Source organism: Hippoglossus stenolepis, chromosome 14, assembly GCF_022539355.2.
Source record: "Hippoglossus stenolepis isolate QCI-W04-F060 chromosome 14, HSTE1.2, whole genome shotgun sequence".
In the NCBI taxonomy this organism is placed as follows: domain Eukaryota; kingdom Metazoa; phylum Chordata; class Actinopteri; order Pleuronectiformes; family Pleuronectidae; genus Hippoglossus; species Hippoglossus stenolepis.
This window is the reverse complement of record NC_061496.1, coordinates 23749602-23777240: the sequence shown is the minus strand read 5'-3', so window position 1 is coordinate 23777240 and position 27639 is coordinate 23749602. Positions and strand designations below refer to the sequence as shown.

The window sequence follows — 27639 nt, the reverse complement described above, 5'->3', positions numbered from 1 at the left end:
ATCAGGGGTGTGACTCAAAGAAGTTACATTGATTCATTATCTCGTAATCAACTTAATGATAGAAAGGTATAATCTACAATAAATACTTTAATTGAAAACTCTCCTGTCAGTGCTGTCTTTCGGTTTCTCTTGATTTTGGCTGATAGCTTGTATGTGGTAAAAAGGCAGGCACATTATTTACCTTGTCTACTATTCCTTTTCTTGTCTAACCCTAACCCTAAGGTTGCGTGCATTTTCTCCAGGCACTCTGGTCTATCTTGGACACTCTAAATTACATGTAGGTGTCAACAGACATACAGCATGTCTATCCTGTCTAGGGTGTACCTCGTCTCTCACCCTATGTTAGTTGGGATTGGATCCATTCCCCTTCTTGTCCCTTAAAAGGATAAGATACTGGATGGATTGACTTCATAATACACAGCCAATACTTAATTGATGTCCCCTTCAAATGTGCCATTTTCAGACACTGTGGTGATTGTATTTAGGTGTGAGTTATATTCCAGGACTAAGTAGTAGTAGACTAGTAACTTTCCTGTTCATAAAAAAAAGATACAGGGACGCAAAACAAAGATTTTCAATTTTTATTGACTTTTTTGGACAATTTCTTTTCCAGTGTCATCCATAACCGTTCACTTCAATGGTATTTGCATAATCTTTCATTCAATACTAGGATGATATAAACCAAGGTAGGCTGATGCGAGGTGTTGGGTTAGCAGCTAGCAAGCTAAATCTGCACTCAAGCAAAGTTCATGTAGTTACCACAACTGGGTGGGTGAGTTGTTCCAAGAACCTTCAGAGGAACAATAAACTTCCCCTTCCAGTTACTCATTAGAAAAACAAAACAAAACAAAAAAAGACACCTGCACATCATCGCTACTTGGTTTGTATCCTTCTAGTTATAAGGCTGATAAAAAAGGGCCATTGCTATGTAACAGAACAATCTGCATAGCAACTGGAAGACAAAGGGACTGGACACTGACCCAATACAGAGGATGAGTTACACGAGACATCACTAAACAGATAGTTGGCACATGGTGGTCTGCTGTTTTGCACACAAACACACAGTTAATTTCTTTTGTAGTTCGTTCAACAGTAAAAGTGTGAGGTTTGATGCGTTGGAGCTCTAGACCTAGTGTTGTAAGAATTTTAGTTCTGGTACGATCTCCAAGCATCTGGCAGTTTGAGTTGGTGCCGTTCTGCAGTGGCTGATACCGCTCCCCCGCCCACCCCGTAGTAAAGTTCATCAATTCATAAGGCTACAAGGTACGTGCCACTACTTGACCATAATCACAGAAGCACAGTTAACAAGCAAATGGAGAGTTGTGACAGAAGACGACCATTACAGTGTGCTTGAGGGCTTAAGTTTCACTCAGCTACATGATTAAAGCAGGAGGGGGGGTCGGTAGGTAGGTTACTGAATCATCTGGCCCCTTGTGGGTCAAGCATCCTGTCACCAGCAGTTGTTCAATCCCTTTTCCCCACCCTGCAAAGGCAACTAAGGGCAGCTCAACAAAATAAACTGATGTCTGGCCACCGTTGAATTTGGTATAATAGTTCAAACCACAATGAAATGTCAGGTCCAACCAACATTTAAATGTCAGTTTCTTACAAACTGTGGAGACTAAACCACACCATTTGTCGCTTTGTTTTTTCTTTTAAGCATGATACAGATTTTTTAAATGCAGATACAAAGCTACAGTACCTGAAAGCACTTTTAGACTGATGAATCTGCAAGGGCAGACCAGGATAAGTAGACAGAGAAGGATGACACTCTCAGAACTGAAGACTTTCAGGGTCAGCAGTCAGTCCAGGTCAAGAGGGGGACAATGACGGGGAGGATTGTGTCCGGTTAAGTTCAGGCCCATTTGTAGCAGCGCGGCTTAGAAGCGCTTGGGTCCCCAGGGTGAGGTCTTGGTCGCCACTGGGGCTCCAAAGCTCGGGAAATCTTCAGAGCTGGTCATATCGGGGGCCTAAAAGCAGTGGGGAAAAACAGGGATTAAGAGGAGGGAGGTGTGACCAATTTTTATTTTCAAACAGTACCAGCCTTGTGGGGAAACACTCACCTTCTCGCTGCCAGTGGTCCAGGGAGCCTCCCTCACCACAAAGCCTTTGGATGGGCCACGATGTTCATCCATGGCAGAAGCGCTACCCCCTGGAGGCCTCATGTAAGCCATCTTCGACTCATTCTCCACAACATCCCCCAACTGAAAAAGAAGCATGACAAAGTTTATGAGGGCAGCAAAAGACTTGGCTACAAACCAAATGCGACTGTGGATATGACATTGAAGTCGCAAGACTTTGGAATGGGCTGGCCGAGGAGCTCAGACATGCTGAAGCCACAGTTTGAATCTCTTATCACACACACACACACACACACACACACACACACACACACACACACACACACACACACACACACACACACACACACACACACACACACACACACACACACACACACACACACACACACACACACACACACACACACACACACACACACACACACACACACACACACACACACACACGATCTTTACTTTGGCTGTTTTATCATTTTACATATTTCCTTAAACTTGCATTGTTAATTAACATCTCCATGTATTTTAGTGGTTTGTTTCATTATCGTGTATCACAACACTTTGTAACTCTGTTTTAACAAGTTCTATATAAATATAATCAATTATTATGGGGGGGAAACGGTTTGTCATGCACAGGAAAGCTTACATATTCCTCTTCCAGGTTAAGGAGATGGTCGATGGCTTCATCAACAAGCTCAGGGCGACCTGTGACTGTCACAAGGTTCGGGTCTGCAGCTCCACTCTGGGGAAACCTGAGATCAACCTAAAAAATAAGAAAAGAAGATTGATGCCAACCATGTCAAACACTTTTTCCAAAGCGACACAACACAAAGAAATTGTTTCATATGAATAGAAATGAGAAAAACTATGATGACTTCAAGATTAGACCAAGTGGAGCACAAAAGATGCCTTTATTTTTTTCCTTTCTTTAAAAACAAAAACAAAACCCTTTTATGCTCTCAGGGGCACAATCTGATCCATCACAGTAAGCTATTAATAAAGTTGAACTAAATTAACAAGGGTCCCTTTATGTTGCTAAGTAGAGACCTGAAGTCCCAGATAAGAATGTGCTTACAAGCCATTAGTAATGTCAAAGGTTCTGGTGTTTTTGTTCAACTTCTTAAAAAAAAAAAAAAAAAAAAATTGATTTTCATCCTCACCTTAAACTCATCCATGATCTTGCGGATGCCTTTGCCACGGGCACCAATAATGCGAGCATGGACCCTGCTGTCCAGGGTGATGTCTTCAGAGATCATCTCTTCCAGCTCGCCCACAATCGCCTTGATGGCTTCCCCTGCAGCTATGGCTTTGTGCTCATACCCTGTAATAGTAATCTGATCCTGTGGAGAAACAGCAGACAACTAAACATTAACACCAAACCATGTAGGAAAAAATTAAATAAAATCTGAATTTACAGAGAGAAACAAAAAATACTTATTAGTTAAGCGACTCCATGTCAGAATAAGATACAGTACATGGGGAAAACAGTAAAAAAGACCAACCAACTTAATATTTAAAATGGAAATCAATATTCACATGTAGTCTTGCCATGTAGAAAATGGTAATTTAGCACCACCTGCTGTCCTGGTGCGGTATGTAGCCTTCACAGTCTTATTGAATCATTTTTGATTTGGAATTAAGGGAAAGTGTCTGAGAAAAAACAGGAGAGACACTATACCTGATTTTCATCATTCTTCTCTGGGAACTGGATGTTAACCTCATGCTCAGTGCGGATGGTTGTAATAATGGCCCCCTTGCGGCCAATGATTTTGGGGTGATACTTGGGGTCCACAGTGATGGTCAGCTTGAAGCTCCTGAGTGCCTGCAGAGGATTTGAGGGAAACAATGCTCTGGATTAGAATTCTCTCAAGTTTGACATTGACTTTTTTTTTTTAACATCTACTTGAACAGGTGGTCACCTGACAAGGCAAAGTTAATAATTAAGCTACTACTTCCTTCAGTGTTATCGTGAGGGTGCGATTAAATTATTTTTGAGATAATAGCCTCACGTCAGCATGTGAATCATCAACACTGCACCACAGACGCGTCAGAGTACTTCACACAACACTCACCCGATCCTCTTGCTCGGCCTGCAGCTCTTTGACGCGCTCCAAGAGGCCCTCTTTGGCGCGATCAAGGTGATTGGCCAAGCCAGTGATGGCGATTTTATCAGACTGCTGCTCAGGAGCAGGCACTTGAATATTAACCTGGAGGTAGACAGTGAGGTCAGTCCATATTACAAGCAAATAAAAATCTGGTGCATCCATGTGTGGACAGAAACTCAACAAGACGCACCTCAAATTCATCCATCATCTTACGAATTCCACTTCCTTTCTGTCCTATGATGTATCGATGAAGCTCAAAAGGCACTTCCACCTCAATGGTGACAGGAACCAAGGCCTGAAGGAAGAAGACAGTTTAATGAACAAATCAGAGTTAAGAGAAATCCACCCATTAAGACCAGATGCAACACATGCGTGTATAAACCTTTAAAACTGGATGCGACATTTGCGTGCTTCTCCTGTTAGAGCTGGAGGAGACGTTTGATGTCATCGTTTAAGACATGCAACTGATGAAATACACTGATTCGCTGAAATACGGAATAGGAAATGTGAAAATTCATTATGGGAAATGTAGTTTGTTTGTTAGTGCCCTAAGCCAGCAAAAACGATTTTAAAGCGGCGTCTTAGACAACGGCTGACGATCTAAGTGAGGCGCGCGAGATTGAAGCAGATAAAACAATGAAAATAACAATGAAGATTCAGACCCGGGCGATGTTCCTGCTGACCAAGGCAAGGCTTAGTCAGTAGGAGACATATTTAAGGAGGAAAAAGGAAGAGGGGGTCTCTGCAAGTTCACCAGCTTTATTGGTTGTTTTCAATAATGCTCACAAAGTTTAGAGCAAAGGCAATATTTACATTGGAAGCCAAATGCTTAAGCTGTCAAATATTTTGTAAATTTCATGAGTCTTTCTGCTTTAGAGGCTGAGAAATTACAGTTTTTCTGTCAGCTCTTCTGAAAATCCTCAGGTTTTAGGTGGTTGATTTCAAACAACACTTAGATATTAAAGTGCAGTGTTAATCGGCAGCTTAGGACTTAATGGGTCGAACAAAAATCAAGTCATGAACACTGACCTTCAGTGCTTCCACGGCAGCTTCGCACCGCTCTTTGCGGCCAGAAATCACAATCACGTCACACTTTTTGGGTGCGTTTGGATCGACAGGCTCCTTCACTTCCCCGTTAGCTTCTCCGTTCTCTTGAATAGGAGCCTCTGCAGGAGGAGCAGCTAAAAACGAAAAAAGAAAACCCACAAAGTTTGATATTGACAAAAAAGTAACTCAAGGACTTTATACAGAAGAGCTGACACTGATCGTAGCTTTTACCTTGTGGGTCTTCACGGTCTGGGAACTTGATCTGTACATTGTGATCTCTGGTAATCTGCTGGATACGTGAGCCCTTGGGACCCATGATGGAGCGGTGGAACTTCTGAGTTATCACACACTCAATCGTCACTTGAGCATCCTATAAAACAAAAAGAGAATCAGATGCATTCCAAAATGAAGAATACATTTTTTAATTTTTTTATAAACACATACAACGAAAAACCATCTTAGAAAAACAATGGTATGTACTAACCAAGTCCTCAACAATCTCCTGCATGCGCTTCTTGGCTGCCTCCACACATTCTTGGGCTCCTTTGAGGGTGACCTTTTCGCTCTGAGAACCCGTGCGAGGGAAGCTCACCATCACGCCACCATACTCGTCAGCAAGGTCCCTAAGGACTTGCCCACGACGAGCCACAAAGTAGCGATGGTGCTTGGGGTCAACGATCATCGTGTCCTCAACGACGTTGTCCTGTCAGAGATTAGTAAATATTTTTGAATTCTGACATTTTAAGAAAACTATGCCTGGTTTTAGCTTGTCCTGGTTTGTTCAAAAGTCATTTGGAGACATACCAAACTCTTGATGAGTTCCTCCAGCTCTCTCTGGGCATCCCGCACCGCTTCTTCAGTGCCAATCACAGTGATGAGCTCCTGGTCTTTGTCCTCTGCGGTGGGGAATATGATCCTGGCCCCGGTGCTGTCACGAACCTTGCGGATGTTTCCACCACCTTTCCCGATGAGGAACTTGTGGTATTCCGGCTTCGCACGCAACTCAGCTGTGTGGCTCTTTGTTTGCTGAAGAAAAACATTTACAAAATCAACAAAACATTTACTACAAGTCAACCTCAAAATCATACAAGTCAACCCTTAAGACACTCTTATTATTATTATTATTATTATTATTATAACAATAAGATAATTTAAGCCTAACACTATGACCCCTCTTCATTTTTATTACTACCTTTGCTTTTCTTTCCCCTCCATTTTTATTTCATTGTTGCATATGATGTTGGTGTGGCTAAGTCTAGTTCCCAATCTTGTGCCATGTCTTTGTGTTGGTAAGTTATACATTTAATTCTCAACTCATAACTCAAAGTTTTAATGAGACAAAACATGATTTAATCATCAGTCAGAAAACTACAGCAGTAGCTGTGCACAAACTGTGTTTTTGTTCTGACAGCTGAAAGAACACTGAAGAGGCTCACAGCATGTGGTAATGTACGACCAATAAGGCACAGCACAGAGGCGATTCTTTGCGCCGCTCCCCATCCCTCCCTCTAATGGCTGCCAGTTTAGTGAGGTCGAGAGTAGTTCAGCTTTTTATTAAACATTCATACAAACCTTCTCCTCTGCCAAGCCAAGCAGTTGCTGCTTGGCTTTCTCCACCTCCTCCACAGGGCCTCGGATGGTGACCTTATCAATCCCAGAGCCCTCAGTGGGGAAGTGGATGTGAACACCACCACACTCCTCCATGATAGAGCGCACCAAACGGCCCTTCGACCCGATCAAGGAGTTGTGCAGCTTGGAGGGGATGGAAACTTCGATCTCCGAGATGTTTGCCTGAAAACATTGACAGATTAAATAAGGCACATGTACTAGATTTTAAATCGATCTGCCAAAGCATCAGAGACACTTAGGTCCACGTGTGTGTTTTCTGCTTACCAGCTCCTTCTGAATGGCCAATATGCGGATCCGTGCAGCCTCACAGTTGGCCTTCTTCCCAGTGATGACGATCATCTCAGAGTTGCTGTTCTCAGCAGGCAGGTCAATTCTTGTGTTGGTTTCCTCACGAATCTAGAAAAGGAGGAGAAAATTATTGCCAAACCAAACTTTGACAGATGGACTCCGCAAAAAATAAACACTTTATATTACTTATATACACTACCTTCTTGATGTTTGATCCTCCTTTTCCAATGATGTTTCTGTGGAACTGCTTGAAGATGGGGACTGAGACAGCGAAACTGTTCTCCACCTGAATACAGGAATTACAGATGGTCAACACTTGAGTACAGTTTAATATGGTGTCCATAGTAAGTCCATTCAAATATTTCAACATAGTATGGAAATACAAACAAAAATACTAATTACCATTTCAGCCACTAACTTCTGCATGAACTTGGAGCATTTTTCCACTTCATTTCGTGGGCCTCTAAGCTGAACGATGTCACTTTTCTGCGCTGGGTCGGGGAAATTGATGATGACCTGGGACACAGAAGAGTTCAGAGTTATAAAAGTACAAACCAACAGCATATATCAACAAACAACAACAGTTTCTGACTCACTTCAGGGAATTTGTCGCGCACTTCTTTTATCTTCTCCCCCTTTTGGCCGATGATGGCTCTGTGCAAACGCTGTTCAATGATCAGGTCCTTTGTACGCTCGTTCTCCTGCAAGAGACCGTGTCTTTAGCAAAACCAGCGGTAGATCCAATTATCAGCATCTTGACTGTGAAGCTTGTACCAACCATGCGTGACGCAAGCTCCAGCAGCTCCTTCTTGGCTTCTTGTACACCCTGGGGATCCCCCTCAATACGGATCAGGTTGCTCTTCTCATTGTCAGGGGGAATGCGGACAGTCACCTTGTGCAGCTCTTTGATGCGGTTGACTATAAACAAGTCAGTAAATAGGTAGTTTAATAAGAATGTCGATACAGTTATTAGAGCAGTCTGTTGGCAGTAACTCTGTACTTACTGTTAACACCTCCCTTTCCAATGAGGTGTCTGTGAAATTTGGTATCCACACTAATCTCTGTATAGTCCATGCGGCTCACCTGTTAAACAAAAATATAAAAATGTCAATTTAATTCATCCGTTAAAACAATATAGCACATAACCCTGACATTAGAAGTGCTTTTGACAAAGAAATTCGATTTTCACTCTCAGTCCAAGACAAAATTTAATAGGCAATACTCACCAAATCTGTTACAATGACTTCAATCTGACTCTGCACCATCTGCACGTCTTTGGTGGGACCCTCCAGGGTGATCTTATCTTCTCCCTCAGTGAACTCAATGTGCACCTTTATGCAAAACACAGGGGAAAAGTTAGACTGAAGTAGAAAAGTGTTTTCTAAATCTCTATAATTAAAGAATCAAATCATTCAACAGACCTTGGGCATTTGTTGGGTAATCTTGGCCAAGTTTTGTCCCTTCTTGCCAATAATGAAACGATGAAGCCAAGAAGGAGCTGAAACCGAGGAAATAGTGTAGCTGTTTGCCTGCGAAAGGAAATGTATGCTTTTAGTGACTTTAAACCAACAATAAACTAAGAATTCCCTTTGTCTTTGGTCATCAGAAGCAATTTTTACCTTGGCATAAACTTCAGTGAGAGCCTGACCTAGACGGTCTGGCTCTCCACGAAGGATGACAGTTTCTGAGCTGCTGTCAGAAGGTGGGATTTCAACTGACACACCAGTTTTTTCCAGGATCTCCTGGAGGGTGTTTCCCTTGGGGCCAATCACATACTTATGCTGAGACTTCTTCACTTCCACTGCAATAGTGGTGGTACTCCTCTTCTGCAATTAGAAAGAAGAGTTGACCAGTGACTTGTAACATTTAACCACAGAAAAGTGTATCAGTATAACACAAAACTTTTCCAAATAATAACTTCCCAAAATGTTAGCACACCTTTTCTTCATAAACCCTCTTGATCAGAGTCACAGCAAGGGCCACCTGCTCCTTTTCCCCAGTGATGACAATCTCCGTCTTGTTCACACTTGGAGGGGGAACATTGATGCGGGCGCCGGTCTCCTGCATCATCTCGCCTACAACTTTATTGAAGGCACCGGTGAGGAATGGGTGGTACACCTTGTCAATGTTCACCCTCTCAACAGCACGCTTATCCTGAAGAGGTAAAGAGGGGGCAAAAAGATTTGAAAATACAGACAAAAGGAATGGAGTAAATAGAAATTGAGTGCATGCATGTTTGAAAGGCTGTGTTACCTGCTCAGCAGAGATCAGCAGGATCTCATGCTTCGCCTTCTCCAGGCCCTCCTTGGTACCAGAGATCTTGATCTGGTTGCTGGGGTCGTCAGGTCGTGGGATCTGAATTTTGGTGGCGGTCTTGAGTTCTAGCTCCTGAAGCTTCTCGCCATTTTTACCGATGACAAAGCGATGGTGCTCCCTCGGGATGGCGACAGTAGCTGAAGCCTGTTTGGGTAATAATGTACAATTGGTACTCCTGTCTTTTCACTTTTAATAAAACCTTTGTGTCATGGAATCAACAAATATACTGTAGATTTCCTGACCTGAGTCTGCAGTCGAGACACAATCTCCTTACGGGCCTTCATCACGGCATCCAGCTTTCCAGAAACCATGATGGAGAGACCCTGATCTTTTGCCAAGGAGAGTTCCAGGTGGGCTCCGGTCTTGTGCATGATGTCTACACAGACCTTCGCTTGGTCTCCTTCTCCAAACTGGTTAATGTCCTTGTACTTGCGCTCCTCTAGCGGCACATGGAAAACCTAGTTCACATAGAAAGACATTTTTGTTGTGAACCGGTGCACAAAGGAACTATTCAAATAAGCAAGACTTAGTGAAACTGTGTAGTTTGGTTGCAACAAACTCTGAACTACTTAAAGGAATATGTGTAATATGTGCACAAAAATGTGAGTGAACGGGTTCCCCAACATACATATTTTAAATCATACAATGCTCCTGGTAGACCTTAAGCACCTTTGATCATTCAATATAAGTTGTTTTCAAATTGTATTTGGTTAATTTCTGTCTAAATACATATACTTTCTGGTGTGGGGTGCGGGCCAAATGGATGTGAACGTGGGTCCTGAAACTTTTGGCAACCACGGGACCTAAGGCTGTTCTTTAATTGGTTGTTGCAGATTTTCCACGGGTCGCAGTCTTCTGCGCCCCAGACACTTCCCACTTTTATTGATTTACGTTTATTTAATCTAATGTGATTGGTCATGATTCAACGTCGTCTCAGGTACGTCCGACATCCCTGAGTTACCTCCCGCTCTTGTTTCATTGTTATGAGAAACAGAGGTGACTTGATGTGGTGCAAGTAATGTCTTTCACTGCTTCCCCTGTTTGCTGTTAAGCGAGACCTAAAACATCTCCCCGAAAACGGTATGAATGTTGCCACAGTCACAATGAGGTTACGTTCTGGCATATTGTGTGTTGTTTTTGTTGAGCCTGGCTTCAGTTTGTTTAGCACAAAAAGCTTAACACATCTAAGATTATAAAAGAAAAATTGTACATAAAACATTATTTTATATTCATCTCGTCACTTCTCAGATTTTTCTTGAAAACAAGAAGTTGGGAATCATTGAAGCAGCATAATGATGCTGTACATTTTGTAACCCTGAAAAAAAGCCTAGAGTAGACATGTCATTGTCCTCCAGACATGTCATTGGAGGACTTACTTACATTAACACAGACTGCATCAAATTCAAATGGGTCAGTTCTGCAGCACTTGCACTGTGTTCACTGACCCAGCTCACTGGGAAACTAGTTATTAGTATTACTAATTAAATTAGTTGTGTCTGTTATGGATTTTGTTATGCTTTAGGTCTATTTTCTTCATTTAGTTTTATTCTTTTTGACTTGGTATGCATCGTCTTATTTTTGGGGTTAGGGTTTCCCTGTTCTCCCTGATAAAATCGAGTATTGAGATTAAATACTTCTGCTTAACACATCAGTCTCCAGGAAAAAATGTATCCCCTCAACCTGCAAGATTTCCCTCAAAGAACCTTTTCCTGTTACTTAAAGTCAAAAAGGGGTTTTATTTGTTGAAAAGCTGACACTGATCAGTTATGTTCGGTGGATAGTTTTAGATTTGCTGACTTAGGAACATTCAACACTGGAGCTGAGGCTCAACAAAGGCATGTTCATATAAACGCTCATCTTAGAGTTTTATTTTCTTGAATAAATCTATCCATGCATGTTGATCTCACATAATTCCTAATATGGCCCTGTCCTACTGAACAGAGGTTTGATGAGCCAGGGTAACTGAACGCACACGTGTGGCTATACAGGTCATCAAGTTCCCCTGAAACATCTCAAGGGAGAAATCATTTATCAAAACAGAGACAGTTTTGTTAATTTCTCCATCAGCAAGGCAACGCTTTTTACCTACAGGGCAGAGCTTTTGTTTTGTAAGGTTTGTACTTTTGTAATGCATGTTCTGAGACATAATGAAAGGCGTTGTGGGAAAGGAAGGAGCTCAGTAACTGAAGTGGAAGAGGGGAGACGTGAGAGTATGCTGAAAAAGTAATAAAAAATACAGAAAACTAACAGGAAACCTAAAACTTCTACACACAATGACCAGCAACCTTTTTGTTCATATGAAATTTAAACTGGGTATACCTGGGTGATAACAGAGGACTTAAGAGGACGGATCTTGGAAGTCCATGCGTTGGAAGTTTCCTGGGTCCCCTCAGGTGAGGCCGCCTTCTCTGGCAGAGGTGGGAAGGCATCCTTGTAGGTAGGAAGAGCCTCCTCCTCCTCAGCATTGAGTCCTGCCCCAGCAGCTGAACACAGACACAACAAAGACAATAGGAATGGATCTACTGACGACTCTTCCGTTCGTCTTTTACAAATGAAGCGGAGCAGCAAAAACACTTACCACCACCCTGCTCTGTCAAGAGCCCACTGCGGTGCTCATTGAAGCTTTCCTGCGTAAGTACAGCGACTGAGCTCATGTTCAAATCCCACGTTAACACGGAGTCCGAGTGTGCCACTAAAAGAAAAGATTACAGCATTTCCAGAGATTAGCCAAGAGAGCATAACATTTACAAAAGCCCCCAAAACACTTTTTTTTTTTCAACATGAACAAAGATTTATGCCAAAGAGCCAGGTTTTGGAGTGTTAACTTTTAGTCATTTAGAAAATACACCCTCTGGTTTAGTACTATGATTGTTCCGAATTTTGTTAATATTCAATATCAGAGAAATAAAGAAATCTACTTTAGGGATTTGAAATTAATCTACAAGATTTCAGGCACTTCATTAATGCCAAACTACATTCTGTTGTTTTTTTCTTGGTACAGCATGTGACAGAAAAATAAAAACGATGAATGTTGAGTGTCAGGCAAGCAACATAATATTAAAAAAAAAATCAATACACTTTCCATTATAACTCTTATTTGTATTATGGTGTTGCATATCTATATTTTAAGATAATTTCTTGGATTTAACCAGTTACTTTTTGTCTTGTATCAGCGCTGCCAGGGGCATGGACATACAATTGATGCTTTATTTAACTAAAGCTGAATTTCCCTCACAGGAACCCTGTGCAGTTTCAACAGAAATGAAGTTACGGGAAAATCTTTCTAACCGCTAAAAAGTCCCTGCCCAGGGGGAAGCACTACGAGAGCACAGCAACCTTTGGGGGCTTGCAGCACTGAGGATGCCGATTGATCTAGTCTTCTTCAGCAATTTTATTTGAGCTGGTCAATCTCCACAAAAAAACGTTATGACTTTCAGTTGTCTAACTTTAAGTTTGGCAGGCTATTTTGCCCAGTGTCTCCCATGATCTTTAAACCGTGGTGGAAACGCAGGTGAATAATTGTTTTTTGTAAAACTTTTGTTTCCTTCAAAAAGTACCAGTTACCTTTGGATGAAAAGTGCCTTAAGGAAATTAATTTTGAATACATACTTTTGGCCCTGTTCATAACCAGCATTAAAATGCATCTTGGGTGATCTGACCACAAATGGACACGTTTATCAGTTAATGCTTGGCGTTAGAATGTCTCAACATTTGTTTTGAGTGATCAATTGTGATCAGATCTCACTCCCCCATTGTGTATACACAAAAACCCACAGGTTACACCATTGTTGTTTTAGGCCAGTCTGATGACGACAGACAGGTACATTGTTAGTATGTTAATGTGAGAGATATTAAGGTGGGAAAGGAGGAGCTAAACAAATCAATGCACTGGACATAGTTCAACAATGAAATAAGAATATTCTAATTTTGAATAGTAAAAACATGACGTAGTCTACAAATAAAAAAAAATCTGAGTATGGGAAACACTGAGAAGTGTACAAATATTTGGGGTTCATGAGGAACCTGTAGCAGGTCAGAGGACGTCAGTTGAGTAGGAAATCCTTCAATCCGTCCCAGACCAGCTTCAAATGCAGATTTTTTGAATGCCTGCTCTGTGTGCCTTGGGTCTGATCAGATCACCTGAGACGGATGTTAATACCAGGAATGAACAGGGTCCGTCATGATAGCTAAAACGACATAAAGGAGGCCCTGGTTTGAAAAGCCAATAGTCTTCTGAAGTGTCACATGTTTCGCATGGCACACAAGCTTATCACAGGTGGACTTTGGGGTTTTCACCATTATCTAATCAACTATTATCACAAGATGCCTTTTGTCTCACAGATTAAATCAATTTCTTGTCAATCCGCAATTTGTTTATATATGCTGAGAGCGTCAGTGGGTTAGTAAAGAGATCATGCCTTTGCACCACAAAGAAAATAAAGGCGGGGGCAGGGCTACAGTACATGCTGTCTCTCTGCAAGAAACCAGTTTGACTTCTGTTCAACCCTCTCAGTGCTATTCTAAGAATTGAAGCCAGGTGAGTAGGCTTCAGGGTTAAGAGGATTTTACCTCACTGACCCCTCTCCATGTCCACACTGGATAAGATTAAAGCAAAAAAAAAATATCAGCCGACAGAAAACTCAATGACCTGTGTGGGATCTTGGAACCATATAATTACTTCCAAGAAAGACACCACAAAGCTAATCCTCTTTTCTATGACATGCATAAAAAGAGACTGTACAGTTATTTTGATTGCTGAATTATATAAAATCTGGAATTGTTGATTGAGATCCATGAACAATATTTTCACTCGGGAATATAAAATAATTAGTGCTGCATTCCACTTTGCTATCGACGATGAAACTCAATAAATCATCAGGAGTCATTGCTCCGTTTCCTGGCCAACAACAGAAGATAAATATGAATTGTTTCAGGGTCGATTTTCCCCCGAGGCATGGCAGGATTTATCTCAAAACACGGGGAGACCACTCCCAGATGTCACAGAAAACTAGTTGATAATTTGCGTTTAAGCAATTGAAGGAAATCCACTAAAAAGCTTCAACAGGACAATTGCCAGTTTAGCACGCCACCCACCATGCACATTTCAGGAAACTTTCAGTGGCCTCTTACTTGTCAGGTTTCATAAACATAAGGCTGCTCTGCCCAATGCTCATTACCATTTGCAGTCCTTTGCTGCTTTCAGACCTACACTGAAGTTCGGACATTTTCCTGAATTGTATTTAGAGGGGCTATATGAGAGAACACAAATGTCCGAGTCCGTTCCAATGGACATTTTCCAGAACTTTTCCTGCCAGCCCCCAAGTGAAATGTCCGGAAAATGTCCAAGCGAGCCCATGTAAGAATACAGCAGGAAGAATTTACAGCAAGTGGGCTTGTACATGACATTTCTAACTGGACATGACAACTGGAAGAAAAGAAAAATCTCAGGATGAAAGAGGTGCCATATACGTAGAAAACCGAATCGGCAGACACATTTAAATCCTTGTAGTATAATTATCAACGCAAAAATAAACATTACGACTGAGTAAATAGCTTCTTCTCCCACCATCTTCAATGTGCTGTAAACAAAAACACTGCTTTCCACAGCAAAAATTATACATCATGTCGTGCCTCGTACATGCTCCACCCAGGTGTCACGCCTCGACTGAATGTTGTGGACATTTTCTTGTTTTTGTGAATGCCTCCGATCTGGACAATCTCCTCCTGATGTGAAAGGCAAATTCCAGAAAATGTCTAGAGCCAATTGTCTGGACACTTTCCTGAGTTTGTCTGAAAATGGTACTTGTCAGTATACTCATGAGCAGTCATGAACATGTTATGACAGTATATAGTTGTATATATGTGGTTATAGTTGCTTTATTTAAATGTTCAAATTTTTGAATGGGTTACAGAGCCCATTACATTCAATAAGTCACTTTAAGTCAAAGAAAAGGAGAGTATTTTCCTTCAAAATAGACCAGGTGTATAATGAGACTGAACAGTAAGGGCTTAACACCATGACCTTTCCTTTTGCCTGCTTTAGCTTGGATAAACAGCTACAACGTTAGAGGAAACTGTAGTACGATGGAAATTTGAAAGTCTCCTGAACAATTTGCTTACTTAAAGAAAATCCTTAAAAGATCAAGTTCAATAGTTGGAAAACACAGTGGGACACTGTAAAGCTTGTCTTTTTTGTCCGTGTTAGAGATATTATTTTTCAACTTGCTATGGAGTTCTGTTGGCCAAAGTTCAAATGCTATAAGGGTAGAGGTCAACCGATTGGTCAGTTCATCAGCACTGACAAGATGTTTTATTAGCATTTAATTACCTCCACTAAAAAGGTATGTTCCAATCGGCGTTTGATTGTTTGTTTTTTTACTAGCAGCATATCACAAAAGCCACTGGATGGATTACCACAAACTAGTGAGGTCAGGGAAGAATCCATTAAATTTGGTGCGGGGCCAGGAATTTTGTTCACTTATCACATTGCGTTTTTGACGCTTTCATCAATTTCCCAGGCAATACATGGATTTCAATGAAAAAGTCAGGCATACTGATATCTATGAGTGTATACAATTAGGTGCAGCTTGATTGAATGGGACTGATGGGCCTCTGTGGAGGTAGTTGCTCTACAAGATCCAAGAATTATTACCTGGGAAATCAGTAAATATCAGTTTCATAAACATGCCCGATTTTTTTGCGCCACAATTCAATTTAATTATTTATTCAAACACAGATTTTATTCATGTAAATATTGAAGGATTGTTGGTTAAAATGTAAAATATAGCCAATAGGTTTCAAATAAAAAAATATACAGCTTAAAGCAATATTATTTATTAAAATTTTTAGAAACTTGCTGTGGTTTGGGTGGGCAGAATCGCACTTGACTTCTGATAAACAAAATACTTGAAATTTGATTTGTTCCGTTGCTTACAGACACTTTGAGGGTAGATGTTAAAACTTACCAGCAAAATGGTCAGTTACCAGATAATCCGTCCTGTAAAGATGCAAGTTCCCGTCAGCCTGCCAGCTTTTGCCTGAAGACAGAAGAAATAAGATAATTTAATTAGTCTGTTTCTAAGAAAAAAAACACAAGCGTATTTAAGGGACTAACTTCTAAAACTTTGTAGATTTTATGCAACAAGGTTAAATGTGCGCAAAGATAATAAAAAAAATAGTATTCTCAAAAATATCCTGATATTATACTATGTGCCAAATTGTACAGTCATGTTAATGGTTAATAACTTGCCAATAAAAGGATTTCTTTATAAATAAATAACACTTAATCAAATGGAAAACTGAGATATTAGACTTCAGAACTAAGTCAAACTTCAATCTGAATGAGGCCATTGTTGAGGCCTAACTTGTATATTTTTGACAGTCAAGGTCTTAGCGAGATCAACAGAGAAAGTGGTGCCAAATTACTGCCACCTCAAAACAGCCAAAACCATCTGGAAAATTAGGTGTTCAGATAAAGTTGATGCCAAGAAGCACATTACTTAAGTCCAGTCGTGTGGACGAGCCACCGAAGCCTCCTTCTCCTTGACAAGCATCTGGCTTCTATAATTGGACACTGCCTTGTCATACAATGGCGCAAGTTTGACTGCACCAGTAAAATGGGCTATTCCACAATTAATTTTTTGTTTTCAATATCACTATTATTAAAAGGGGTGGGTCATTAAAAGCCTGTGTAGTACGATATGGCGTGAAGGTTCGTACAAGTGGTGAGAACATCTGGATTCATTTGACCAGTTTGCCAAATGGCATCACCAATTTCTGCCAAAAATGCTCATATGGGTCAAGGTTTCCACTGAGGTGTGTCTTAAGTAATGTTTTCAAAAATGCCCAATCTATTTGATAAGAGCACATTATCTGTTTGGCATTCTTTCGCATATCCAGTCAGTAAAATCCCAATTGTAGTATTAGGTGAAGTAGTGAGCATAGTCAACATAGATCCCATTTCTATTAACAATATCAGCAGCTGGGGACCGATTGTTTGTACAGCAGCCAGTTAATAAAGAGGGAGACTATGGCTTAAGATGAGACGTGTCATCTCCAATACACTGATGCCCAGTTGATTTGCGTTTACGACCATGTCATGGTGCAATTACGTCTTTGACCTGGTGACGAAATAACTACATTAGCCACAAGCTCCCAACAAAAAAAACAAAAACAACACTGACGTCAACAAGCATAACGAGATTTTAAAACAGTGTCATATTATCAATCCTGAGCGATCAGCCACGTTAAAGAGCTGCTCATCGCTAACGCTGACGAGCTCGTCGAGCTAGTAGAAGTTGTTCATTAACGCTAGCGGCGGCATGTCAGCCTCAGAGCACATGTAAGGTTATACCCAAATCCCAGATTACGGAGTTAAGTCTCTGGTTAGTGTGAGTGCTCGCTAACACGATATCAAGTTAACTAGCTGACAGTTGCCAACGACACATTTCATTACAGCCCATGCTAGCTGCCGTCATGTTAGCTAACGCCGAGCCACCATTAAATTGCACTGGGATCGAGGCGAACTAAGGTTTTTCTGCACTGACAGATCGTGAAATAACGCAGCGTGTTGATCGTACACGTGTGTCCCTTCGCAAAAGGAGGATATTCAGTTGTGTAAACGCCGGTAGAGTGGATCACTAGCTCCACACCTCTAGCTAGCTAGCAAACTTGCTAAAAACTTTGACTGTGCGACTGTGACACGTAGCTCCTCGGCTAATGGGTAGCTTGGCTCACTCGAACAGAGCCTGCACACAACTTTCAGCTGCACCTTTAGCCAGCTAGTGGCGTTAAGCTAACAGTGGGTAGAAACGCAAAACCGTGGAATAAGCTCCGCCACACAGTAGAGTCTGCGGCCATTTGGTGTGTGCATTAGCCCCACACTAGCACGCCAGCAGCGAAAAGTACAAGTTGAACCGGAGCCTTAGCTAGCGAGCTAACGCTAGCATGCATTACAGTTGGTTCTTACTAGCTCGCTAAGTCCACGTAGGCATACAGCTGAGCAGGGGAGAAATGACACGGCGTCAGGGCCAGAACACACCGAGCGGTTCCCCGACCAACCGAGTCCACAACAAGTCACCACACTGCCCGGCGCACGAAATGCAGAAGTCACCGTGAGAGAATAGAGTCGCGTTGCGTAGGAAACGGTAAAGTACTCACTTATTTTATGTTCTCGTCTGCCCTGAAGGTGCAGGAGCTGAGATTAAATTCCACTGGCGAGAAGGTGGGATTGAAGGCTGACGGATATATACCAGAGCCGCCCACCAATCACATCCTCCGACGTCACGTCACAGAGTCCGGTTACAAATAACTTCTTTTCTTCACCAACACTGACACACGCTTGTGTAACTTCTCAACTTCCACCAGTCCTTACCCGTGAAAGTCATGGAGCATAAATATCCAATAATATATAAACCAGACACGGTAATGTTGGGCTAAAGTAAGAAAGAGTTAGAATGATGAATTTAACTCTAAAAAAAATCTGTTGTCATGATTGTTAGAACCAAAGAGGATCAGACGTTACATTTCCCATCATTTCTCTTTGCTTACCAAGTCTTACACGTAGTGAACAAAGTTAAAGCATGAGGGAGGATTTGTATGATGATGACGAGGAGCAGTGCTGGGAACTGTATGCAAATGACAAATACAAGCCACGTATTTGTGACAAGCAATCTCCCCACATTTCAAGATCTACTGGTATTTTATTTGCATAATTTTATGTTTCGATTAACTGACTCATAATGAGTGACACAAGGTAATCATCTTATTATTAGAAGCACCGGAACCAATATCTGTATGTGTTTTAATCCCTATGTACTTGTAATGGGTGATTATCTATTTGTTATACTGATATGGACCCACAAGTCTGAAGTAAAGCTTAACTAACCAAATAACAATCTTTATATCCCAAAAACAAGGAGGTGGTAAAATTCTGTTTTCTGCAGACTTAAGCGAGAGATAATGAAGGAAGACACCAAGCCAGTTCTCGTCCACTGCAATTCAATTCAATCCATGCCCACAATTTGTTATGAATCCCCAGAAACGACACACACATGATGAACAGTGTGTCAGATTTCTTTGAGGAAAAAACGTGTTTGTGCAGAAATGCTTTCTCTCCAAAACAACAGAGGAGAGGCTACACATTCTCAGGTTCTGTTCATTCCTCTGCTGGTTGTTACATCACCAGGCAGCAGAAGCCACAGTTTACTGTGGATGGACTGCTGAGAAACAATGAAGAGTAAATGTTGACAAAGTACTTTGTCAATGACTTTATGATTCAGCAGTTCAGCCGCTTAACAGGTTATACCAAATATTCCTATTTGCAGCCAATCCACAAGGATATCCTTCTTATGATAACATAGTAACTTCACAGTGAAATTTTGTTACATTTTACGATCATCTGCAGGGCCACTGCTGAGTCCTTTGTGCATGAAATCTATCAATGATAAAAGCCCTGTCACAGCCCTGTCGAGTTTTTTTATATTGACCCAATTTTCTATTTGTTTTCCTGAAGCAGGAGGTTCGTTGCGAAATTTAAAAAAACCTGGATCACGATGCAAATACAATACCACTCATGAGTCAGCTGTGTCTGCAAGCAAATAAGATGCCACTTTTGTATTGACCTTATTGATATATTGATCTGATACCAGATGTGTAACTTCTCTTAGAATTAAAAGCTGTTAACTGTGTAAAACTGATTGTTTTAGTATATGTAACACAAAAGAGGGCTGTAACAAACACATTACTTCTTATTTAGAAGAGGAGATGTTCATACACCAACATTATTAAGGCTCCTGCAAACTATATATATTATTAACAAAGTTAAATTAAATCTATTTGGCAAGAAGTTCTGAAAAGACAATTTCCACTTGATATGTTTTCCCCTCCCAAGCTGGCCTCATCATATGTTTGGTTTGGTTCCGTATGAAAGTTGATGAGAGCCATGAGATGAGACTCAAAGCTCCAGAGATAAACATAGTAAGAACCCAAGTGTAACGATTTCCTTTTGTCTACATTACATGAATCACAAGTTTTATGATAGTGTTTAACAAAGTATATTAAAACATTGTGCATTGGTCACTTCTATTTATTACTCTAAAGTTCAGCATATGTATTCCCTTCCTATACAAATAGACTATCTTGTCTGTGGCTTATATTCATAAGATTTTCATTTATTGTGCTGGAAAAAGATGCAAAGAAATTGGGCGGGCAAAGTCAATTCTAATGAAATATATTAAATTTCTCTTGAATCTGGCAGAGTTTCTTTTACCTATTAGAAAAACACCTCAAATAGTTTAAGATGCTTTTCTAATCTCCTTCACAACCGAGACAGCATGTGACCAGTCTCTGAATCATGACGACCAGCCAGAGAGAGCCCAGCAAAGGCATTTAAAAAAAATGATTAAGGCTATAGGTGTGCAACAATACAGTGACACTGGAGAGAAAAGGGTGAACAAAATCCTCAACAGCAAATATATTCCACTAAAATACTCTCCCATATCACACTCATGATCACTTAAAAAAACTATTTGAGAGAGGTAGTCATTATTACTATTCATCGTTATAGTAGTCATTCATCATATGGTTATTGTGATACATTTCATACAGCACAAGATACACACCTCAAAAACCAACCATTGTGATCCCATACAGTTTCAGGAAAGAAAACCCCCTCCTTGTGCAAATGTGTTGTGTTACTGTTATTATGTCTACAGTACACCCAAAACACTGATCACACATGAGGAATACATAAATGTCAACTAATGCCTTCAGCTCTGAGCACTGTAAGAAAGTACAGGCCTTTCTGCAGATAACAGATGCATATTTTCTTATGGTGAATATACCAGTTTGTTTTTCAAAATATATTCAAATTAAACAAGAATCAGAAATACATATATAAACATTAAGCTATATATATTATGAGCCAAAAATAATACAGATTTTTGCTACACGTTAGCACATATCAAGCAGTTTCATTATTGATGATAAAAATGATGAAAGTGAATCTACTAGATTTTCTATATGGAATCAATCTAAACCTTCCCCAAGTATGGCAGCCTTGTTCCCTGTTGTGACAACACCAGTAGGGGGCGCTCCACCACAATAAGATATCTCAGTCCTCTAGATCTCAGCTCTGTTTGACACTCATCATTCAAATGCTGCTTAAAAATGGACCCCAGTGGAAAGTCCATCAAATTCATCATGACTGATTTAATTCAGCTCTGATGCAATGACAGACGTGTATTAGGGGGGCATGCATGTTCTCGTGACGCCCCATTATCTAATGCATTCATTGAAATCACTCGTTTTGTATTATTTGAAAAATGTTGCAGTGAGAATTACATGTTAAATAGTATCTACGGATCCACGTTTGGGCCAAACTCGAATAAAGTCTGCTTCATTTAAAAGTTTGGAAGTGGGATCACGCCAAACTAATGCTATAAAAGAAGGATTGTATTTCCTCTGCGTGTTCCGCGCACTGTAAACCGTTCTCCAGCCCCTCCGCACGGGGCCCAGCTGAAGCGCCACGACGCTCCACTCGGTTTACTCCTCATCCTTCAGAGCTATTTAAAGTAAAGGAGGTAAATCTTCGCTCCCGCAGCCGACAATCCTCGCACACATTTCAACCAATGGCAGGACGCAGGGGACCGCCGCAGCCAATCACAGAGCAGCGCGAGCGAAACTCCTGTTAACGACGCTCGACGACCGACGACCATGGCCGGAGGAGCCGAGTCCTTTTCTGTGTTACTAACTTTTAGCGTTTAGTTTCCACGCGGGCAAAACGGTGAGTCAAATACTCTTTCGAATGCATTGTATCGTATTCACTGACTCTGCCAGCTCGCGGGGTTTTCAACGGAGAGAAAACTCGGTTCTGGGTATTAGTCGCGTTATTATACGTTCGCTTCTCGTCGGTAAACTCGTATCCACACTATGCCATAAACTTCATACGAGTTCTGCGTAGTTGGTGAATGTTGCTGCGTGTGTTTTTCTTGCGTTACATGTTGGCGAGTGCAACAAGTCCGCTGACCCACTTAGGCCCGCATGCAACGTATCAACGCATTTCTTTGTATTATGTGTTTCTTTTTTTTTTTATGTCGTCTCGTTGTTTTAAAGTTCGTAACTGTTTGATTGTAGCTCCGGTGAATTTCGGCTCTTGCTCCCAGATGTGTCGACTGTGTGTTTAATGAATGAGCCTCACATGTCCACACACAGCCTCACACAGTTGGGACCACTTTATTCTGGGAAGAAAACAGTTAAAACACCTGAAATCACCCTGCAACACTCAGCTGGGACTCATGACCAAACATGAGTTTATTTGAATCATTCTAGCCACAAATGTTCCATCACGTTTGACCTACTTGTTTTCATGTTGTTTTTGTGCGTGTGTTTGCAGGAATGAAGTGGGGTGAACTGCTGTGAGCAGTGATGGGGGACATAGAAGGTTCATACCGGGCCCTGCAGACCCCTGGCACAAGGCTGGGGGCCCAGTTCAATGCCGGTATCAGCACCTTGGATCCGGGCCAAAGCCTCAGTGCCAACATGGTCGCTGGGAGCAAAAGCCATGGGCAAGGACTACAGATCCGTGTGCAGGCCCTGGACGAGTCTCAGGACTTCTTTGATGTAGATGTAAGTGTCTCAAAGTGCTGCACAGCCTCATTGTGTTTTCCTCCTAAATCCTCTTTGATTTACACTGCTGATAAGTCTGAAGTTTGATACACAGCAGGCGATATCTTACCTTGCAGTCCTTGGCTACCCTGCTCGCGTGTGGCTTGGATTGGTGACAGCTGCCACATGGCTTTGGTGCTAAAATCCCTTCCTCCTTAAGTCTTCTTATTCTGCCAACTTAGTGTAACTCACCAGGGCACTTTTGAAATATATCTTGGCTTAGATTTTTGCTCAACGCACACGTTTTCTTTCCTGTGTCCTAATGGTGACCAATATAAGACCATCCAGGCCTTAAGACTTGAATATGTTCACATTAACTATTTGGTCAACCAGTTGTTGTAAGTTTGTGTCCTTCTGCATTGTTATTTAGTTTGAATTATTAAGCTGTGAATTCCAAGGTGCATTGTTTTCAACTGAGCATGCAAACATGGACAAATAACAGTGGGCTGAGGTTTGCTTTGATGGATGTTGCATCTTAATAATCAGCACCAGGAATTACAATTTACATGGACTTGACTTTTTTTTGGCAGGTAGTACACATTTGACAAAATTGAGACTTTCTAGTTGTTATCATTACAGAAACAAACGCAAGCAACGGCACAGTGTTAATACTGATGTCCTGTATTGAAATTTGGCTGTTCGAAAATGAAAATATGTATCATATCAGTATTTAAGTGAGAGGGTAACTTTCGGTGTTAAATGGGTACTCTGAAATGTTGAAATCGTGAGGTACAAATGAACATGAGTGAGTTTGTAGCCAAGAATTGTACCAGTTGTGACTATGATGACACTCAGCAGACTGCATACCTCCGCCAAAGTCCAACTGTCCCCCTTATGAAAAATTCACTAGATCTATCATATCAGCTCCCTAAATTTTTTTCATCAATATCCATGATTTATTCAATAAGAAATCAAATTTTTTTTTGAAAACTGCCCTATCTCACAATGTTAAAGAAATTAAAATTCCTGGATCTGCCCCCCGATCTGGATGCGCAAATACATTTAATGGGTTCTTCCTTGGGTCATGACCCACCCACAAAATTTCACGGAAATAGGATGAGCAGTTTTTGTGTAATCCTGCTAACTAGCAAACAAACGCAGATGAAAACATAACCTGGGAGGTGGATGTAATTACTTCATAGAGAAGTTAATCTCTTTTAAAGTTTAGCAGTTGGTGTGATCAAATCTTGAGATCTCCACTGTGTAAGTGCTTCCCCATGTTTACTTGCTGCAGGAGTTATCGAGAAGGCAAATAGGAAGCAATAAGGAAACCACTATCAGAGCAGGTTTCCTTCCTTTCTGTGGAGGGAATACATATCAAAGTGATCAAAGTAGCGTCTCCACAGTGACCAAACAACCACGCCACTGAGCAGTTAAAGGAGTGTTTGAAAAGTTTAAATTGGCAGTGTAATATAACTGAACCTGGCAGCTATTAAAGGTGTCAGAATAGGTTAATGTTTCCTATTACTCCATACTAAATCCGTGTGTAGCCAGAACAATAACGGTTCAGGCAGATGCAGTGTGGGGGCACTGCTGAGACAGACATTTCATAATCTTATGCACCATATGTTGTCTGCTAGTCTTAAGCTAATAGAATGAGACAAACACAAGTTGTAATTTGTTCAGAAGTGGGTCTGTGCACTGCTCTGTCTGGAGGTAAAGAAACTTTTAAACATTTATTTTGCCAGTTTTCGGAGGAGTTTGGTCTCTGTGCATTCAGAGTTGAAAGTAAGCTCTGAACGTGGTGTTGATAGGAGATGGCAGACGGAAATACATGGCTGCAAAACTGGAATGGCAATCCTGTTGTCAAGCAGACTGCAGTTTGCCAAGAACAAGATGTCCTCTCAGAGGCTCCGTTGTTCACCGCTGCCCAGACATTGCTTAATATTTCTGTTCATTCAGTCTGAGGAGCTTGGGGCTGGGGGTGGGGGGTGGGTATTTATGCCTGTATAAAGAATGGCTACAGAGTTGTACATCCGCTCCACTAGGTCAAATTTTCACTTTAAAAAGAAATGCCAGTGTGCTGTATCAATCTCAGTTTTGTGTCTATTTCACCACAATCACAAAATTAATGAGGCAGCGTAACCTTTCGTTATCTGGGTTGGTAGTTTTCCCCTCTTGCATACTGTATGCAAAAATAGATACAAAATTGCAGTGTTGAATTTTTGAAATGGTTGTGGCCGTTAAGCAACTGCCGCCCCTCATTGTGGCCCATTTGGTTGCTCAGCTGCCCAAATATCTTATAGGTTTGTGTACAGTGCTCATCACCTGCTATTTCCTACCACTCCTGCTGCATTTTGGTTAGTGAACCATAAATACTTGCATGTCAAAAGTGATTTTTAAAATGCTTTTCTCTCTTAAACAGATGCAAGGCACACTTGATCTTGCCTTTCTCACACTTTATCTGTGAAGCAGTATAGATCTAATTTCTTGTAAAACATATTGTGTGATAGAATAAATGGATTTATGGCCCTTATAATGTCTTTAGCCTGGATCTACTACAGAGAAATCAGACCTAGGCACATGTGCTTTGATGTGTTGGCCTCTATCTGCTGCAGGTACCCGGCATGGTCATCATCAGCAGACATTTGCTTGCATGGCTCTTATCCATAGGCCCCTCCCACCAGTCAGCACAGGAGAAAGCTCAGCCTTGTGGGTTCTGGACAGGGAGGCTGGGCCGGGACAGCAGGAAAACACAAGCTTCTTTTATCGAGCATAGCCAACCCCTTTAGCTGGCCGTTACTTAGAGCTCGAAAACTCACAAAAAAGGGCTGAGTGTGGGAAGTGGAACCTAGCTGTGTGAAAATGCAGTATAGTCGGGGGTAATGGTGGGAGGGAATCTGGGCAGGCTTTGCTGTTAGTGTTAGCAAATAAGCACATAAATAGCAAGGTTGACAAGCAACTGAGTTTGGGGGAGACAGAGGGGGCAGCCTCTGGTGTTAAAGGAGCAGTTCAGAGGGAGCCATCATGGCAGTGCAATGTTTGAGCAAGGGTGGTGGGGGAAGGGACACGCTCAGGAGTGAAGCCCTGTTAAAAGTTTGGTCCAGGAATTTCAACCAGTGGCCTGCTGCAGAAATCACATTTTACTCTGTTAGAGTCAGATGATAAAACTTGTATATTTCATACATATTGTTTTACTCCTGCTTTTGTCTTCTACCAGCTCGTACAGGGATGAATGTTTATGAGATGTAAACAGTATAAAAGAACAAATTACAGCAATTAGTTAAAAAGTATTTTAATGTTGTTTTTTGAGCTAAAGTGATGGTAGACTGTAGTTTGGAACAGTAGAGAAATGTGATTATCTGTGTAATAGATGCAGTAGAACAGGGCATGTGTTTCAAGTGCGTGCTCAAACATGGAGCACTCTTGGACTCTTTATTACAACCACTACAGCTGAGCACTCAGCTCTCATCTGTACAAAGCACTCACACTATCCCACTGTGCTCTGAAGTAGCTCAACAGTCTAATGGCTGTGCTGAGAATGAGCTGTTTAACATCTCAAATAATCTCTTGTTCTGCACAATATGTATCACTTATGTTGTTCCTGGACTAATTAGCGCCATCCACATTTCAATGTTTAATTTCTAAAACCCATCCCATTTGCAATCTTTCACCTGCCCTCCACTCCAGAGTTTTTGAGCGCCTAAAACAGAAGTTTGGAAAATCGTCTGGTTCTCTTTTAGTTTGAAAACTCCAGGGCTGCTTTTTCGTCTGGGTGGGCAAAAACAATGCACTTGTTTGGATACCTTGCCAAAGTAACCAGCATTTGCTGATCCTGATTGGGTCGTATCTGTCACGACGCGACAACCAGTGGTAAATCGAAGCTAGTAGCTGGGTCTAAATTCAGGGGCCTTTGATGGTTGCATTTGATGACCGATTACGTCAAAGCGCTGCAACTAGACTGTCGTATTTCAAAGGTTCCTCTTAAGACAGCCAACAATTCCGTCACTTAGAAATGAAGGCTCCAATGGATGGATCCTTTGCTGGTCAACCTATACCAGGATTTATTGTGCTTCGGTTACGAACAGTTTTTTAAAGAGGTTACGGAGGCAGCAAGCAACAAGAACAGCTAACGGTACACATGCTAAAAACCAAGGGGCATTAAAACTTTCTCGTCCAACTGTAGCGCTGTTGCTAGGCGACAGCAGTAAGGATAAGACCGCCTTCTTTCTGGCCCACGTAGCTACTGTCAGTCACAATTCTACCTTGTCAATGGTCCAAGAAAAGAAATACCCTGGTCTTATTTATCACCATTGTTTCTTGGTGGTAGTATTTTCTGTAAGCAAGCAAAAACTGCAGAGTAGGCTTCCTATGCTTCCTGGTCACACTGGCACTGCCAAATGAATGTGAATGGTCATGTTAAAAGCGCTCTGGGCGGCTGTGGATCAGGACGTAAAGCGGTTCGTTCTCCAACCAGAAGGGTTTTGCTTCCCTATTCCATATGCCAAGTGTCCTTGGGCAAGATACTGAACCCCACAGCCCTTCTCATATGGGCAAAAAGTGCTGCC

The 27639-nt window shown here is 41.4% G+C and overlaps 2 protein-coding genes across 4 annotated transcripts in view; one reads left to right on the top strand and one right to left on the bottom strand.

Moving 5' to 3' along the window:
• Positions 1-567: 567 nt before the first annotated feature.
• On the bottom strand, positions 568-18765 carry hdlbpa (high density lipoprotein binding protein a). Its single transcript, XM_035176057.2, has 28 exons — positions 18626-18765; positions 16432-16503; positions 12045-12158; positions 11786-11949; positions 9709-9924; positions 9404-9610; positions 9089-9304; positions 8770-8976; positions 8572-8679; positions 8377-8481; positions 8155-8233; positions 7929-8068; positions 7747-7851; positions 7553-7666; positions 7350-7436; positions 7127-7258; positions 6806-7024; positions 6038-6259; positions 5718-5936; positions 5465-5603; positions 5216-5367; positions 4377-4481; positions 4154-4288; positions 3760-3903; positions 3242-3421; positions 2728-2844; positions 2064-2204; positions 568-1970 (listed from the first exon to the last, which is right to left on the bottom strand). Exons 3-28 carry the CDS (start codon positions 12118-12120, stop codon positions 1881-1883), a joined length of 3819 nt encoding a protein of 1272 aa, XP_035031948.1. The 5' UTR covers positions 12121-12158; positions 16432-16503; positions 18626-18765; the 3' UTR covers positions 568-1880.
• A 3231-nt stretch (positions 18766-21996) lies between these two features.
• The window catches only part of farp2 (FERM, RhoGEF and pleckstrin domain protein 2), a 33376-nt gene continuing 27733 nt past the window's right edge, over positions 21997-27639 (top strand). Inside the window, exons 1-2 of one of the 3 annotated variants that reach the window (XM_047342847.1) lie at positions 21997-22250; positions 22860-23092. In XM_047342847.1, coding sequence (XP_047198803.1) covers positions 22892-23092 — 201 coding nt within the window. In that variant the 5' untranslated portion in view covers positions 21997-22250; positions 22860-22891. The remainder of the gene's footprint in view (positions 22251-22859; positions 23093-27639) is intronic. The other 2 variants (XM_035176051.2, XM_035176053.2) reach the window with 2 other exon arrangements.

Excerpts from the sequence above, each read along its gene's own strand:
- hdlbpa (XM_035176057.2), bottom strand. The coding sequence starts at position 12,120 with ATGAGCTCAGTCGCTGTACTTACGCAGGAAAGCTTCAATGAGCACCGC. Across the intron at positions 9,925-11,785 it reads AGTCCTCTGTTATCACCCAG|GTTTTCCATGTGCCGCTAGA; the intron begins GTATACCCAGTT and ends TATGTGAACTAG. Across the intron at positions 5,604-5,717 it reads AGGAGATTGTTGAGGACTTG|GATGCTCAAGTGACGATTGA; the intron begins GTTAGTACATAC and ends TTTGTTTTATAG.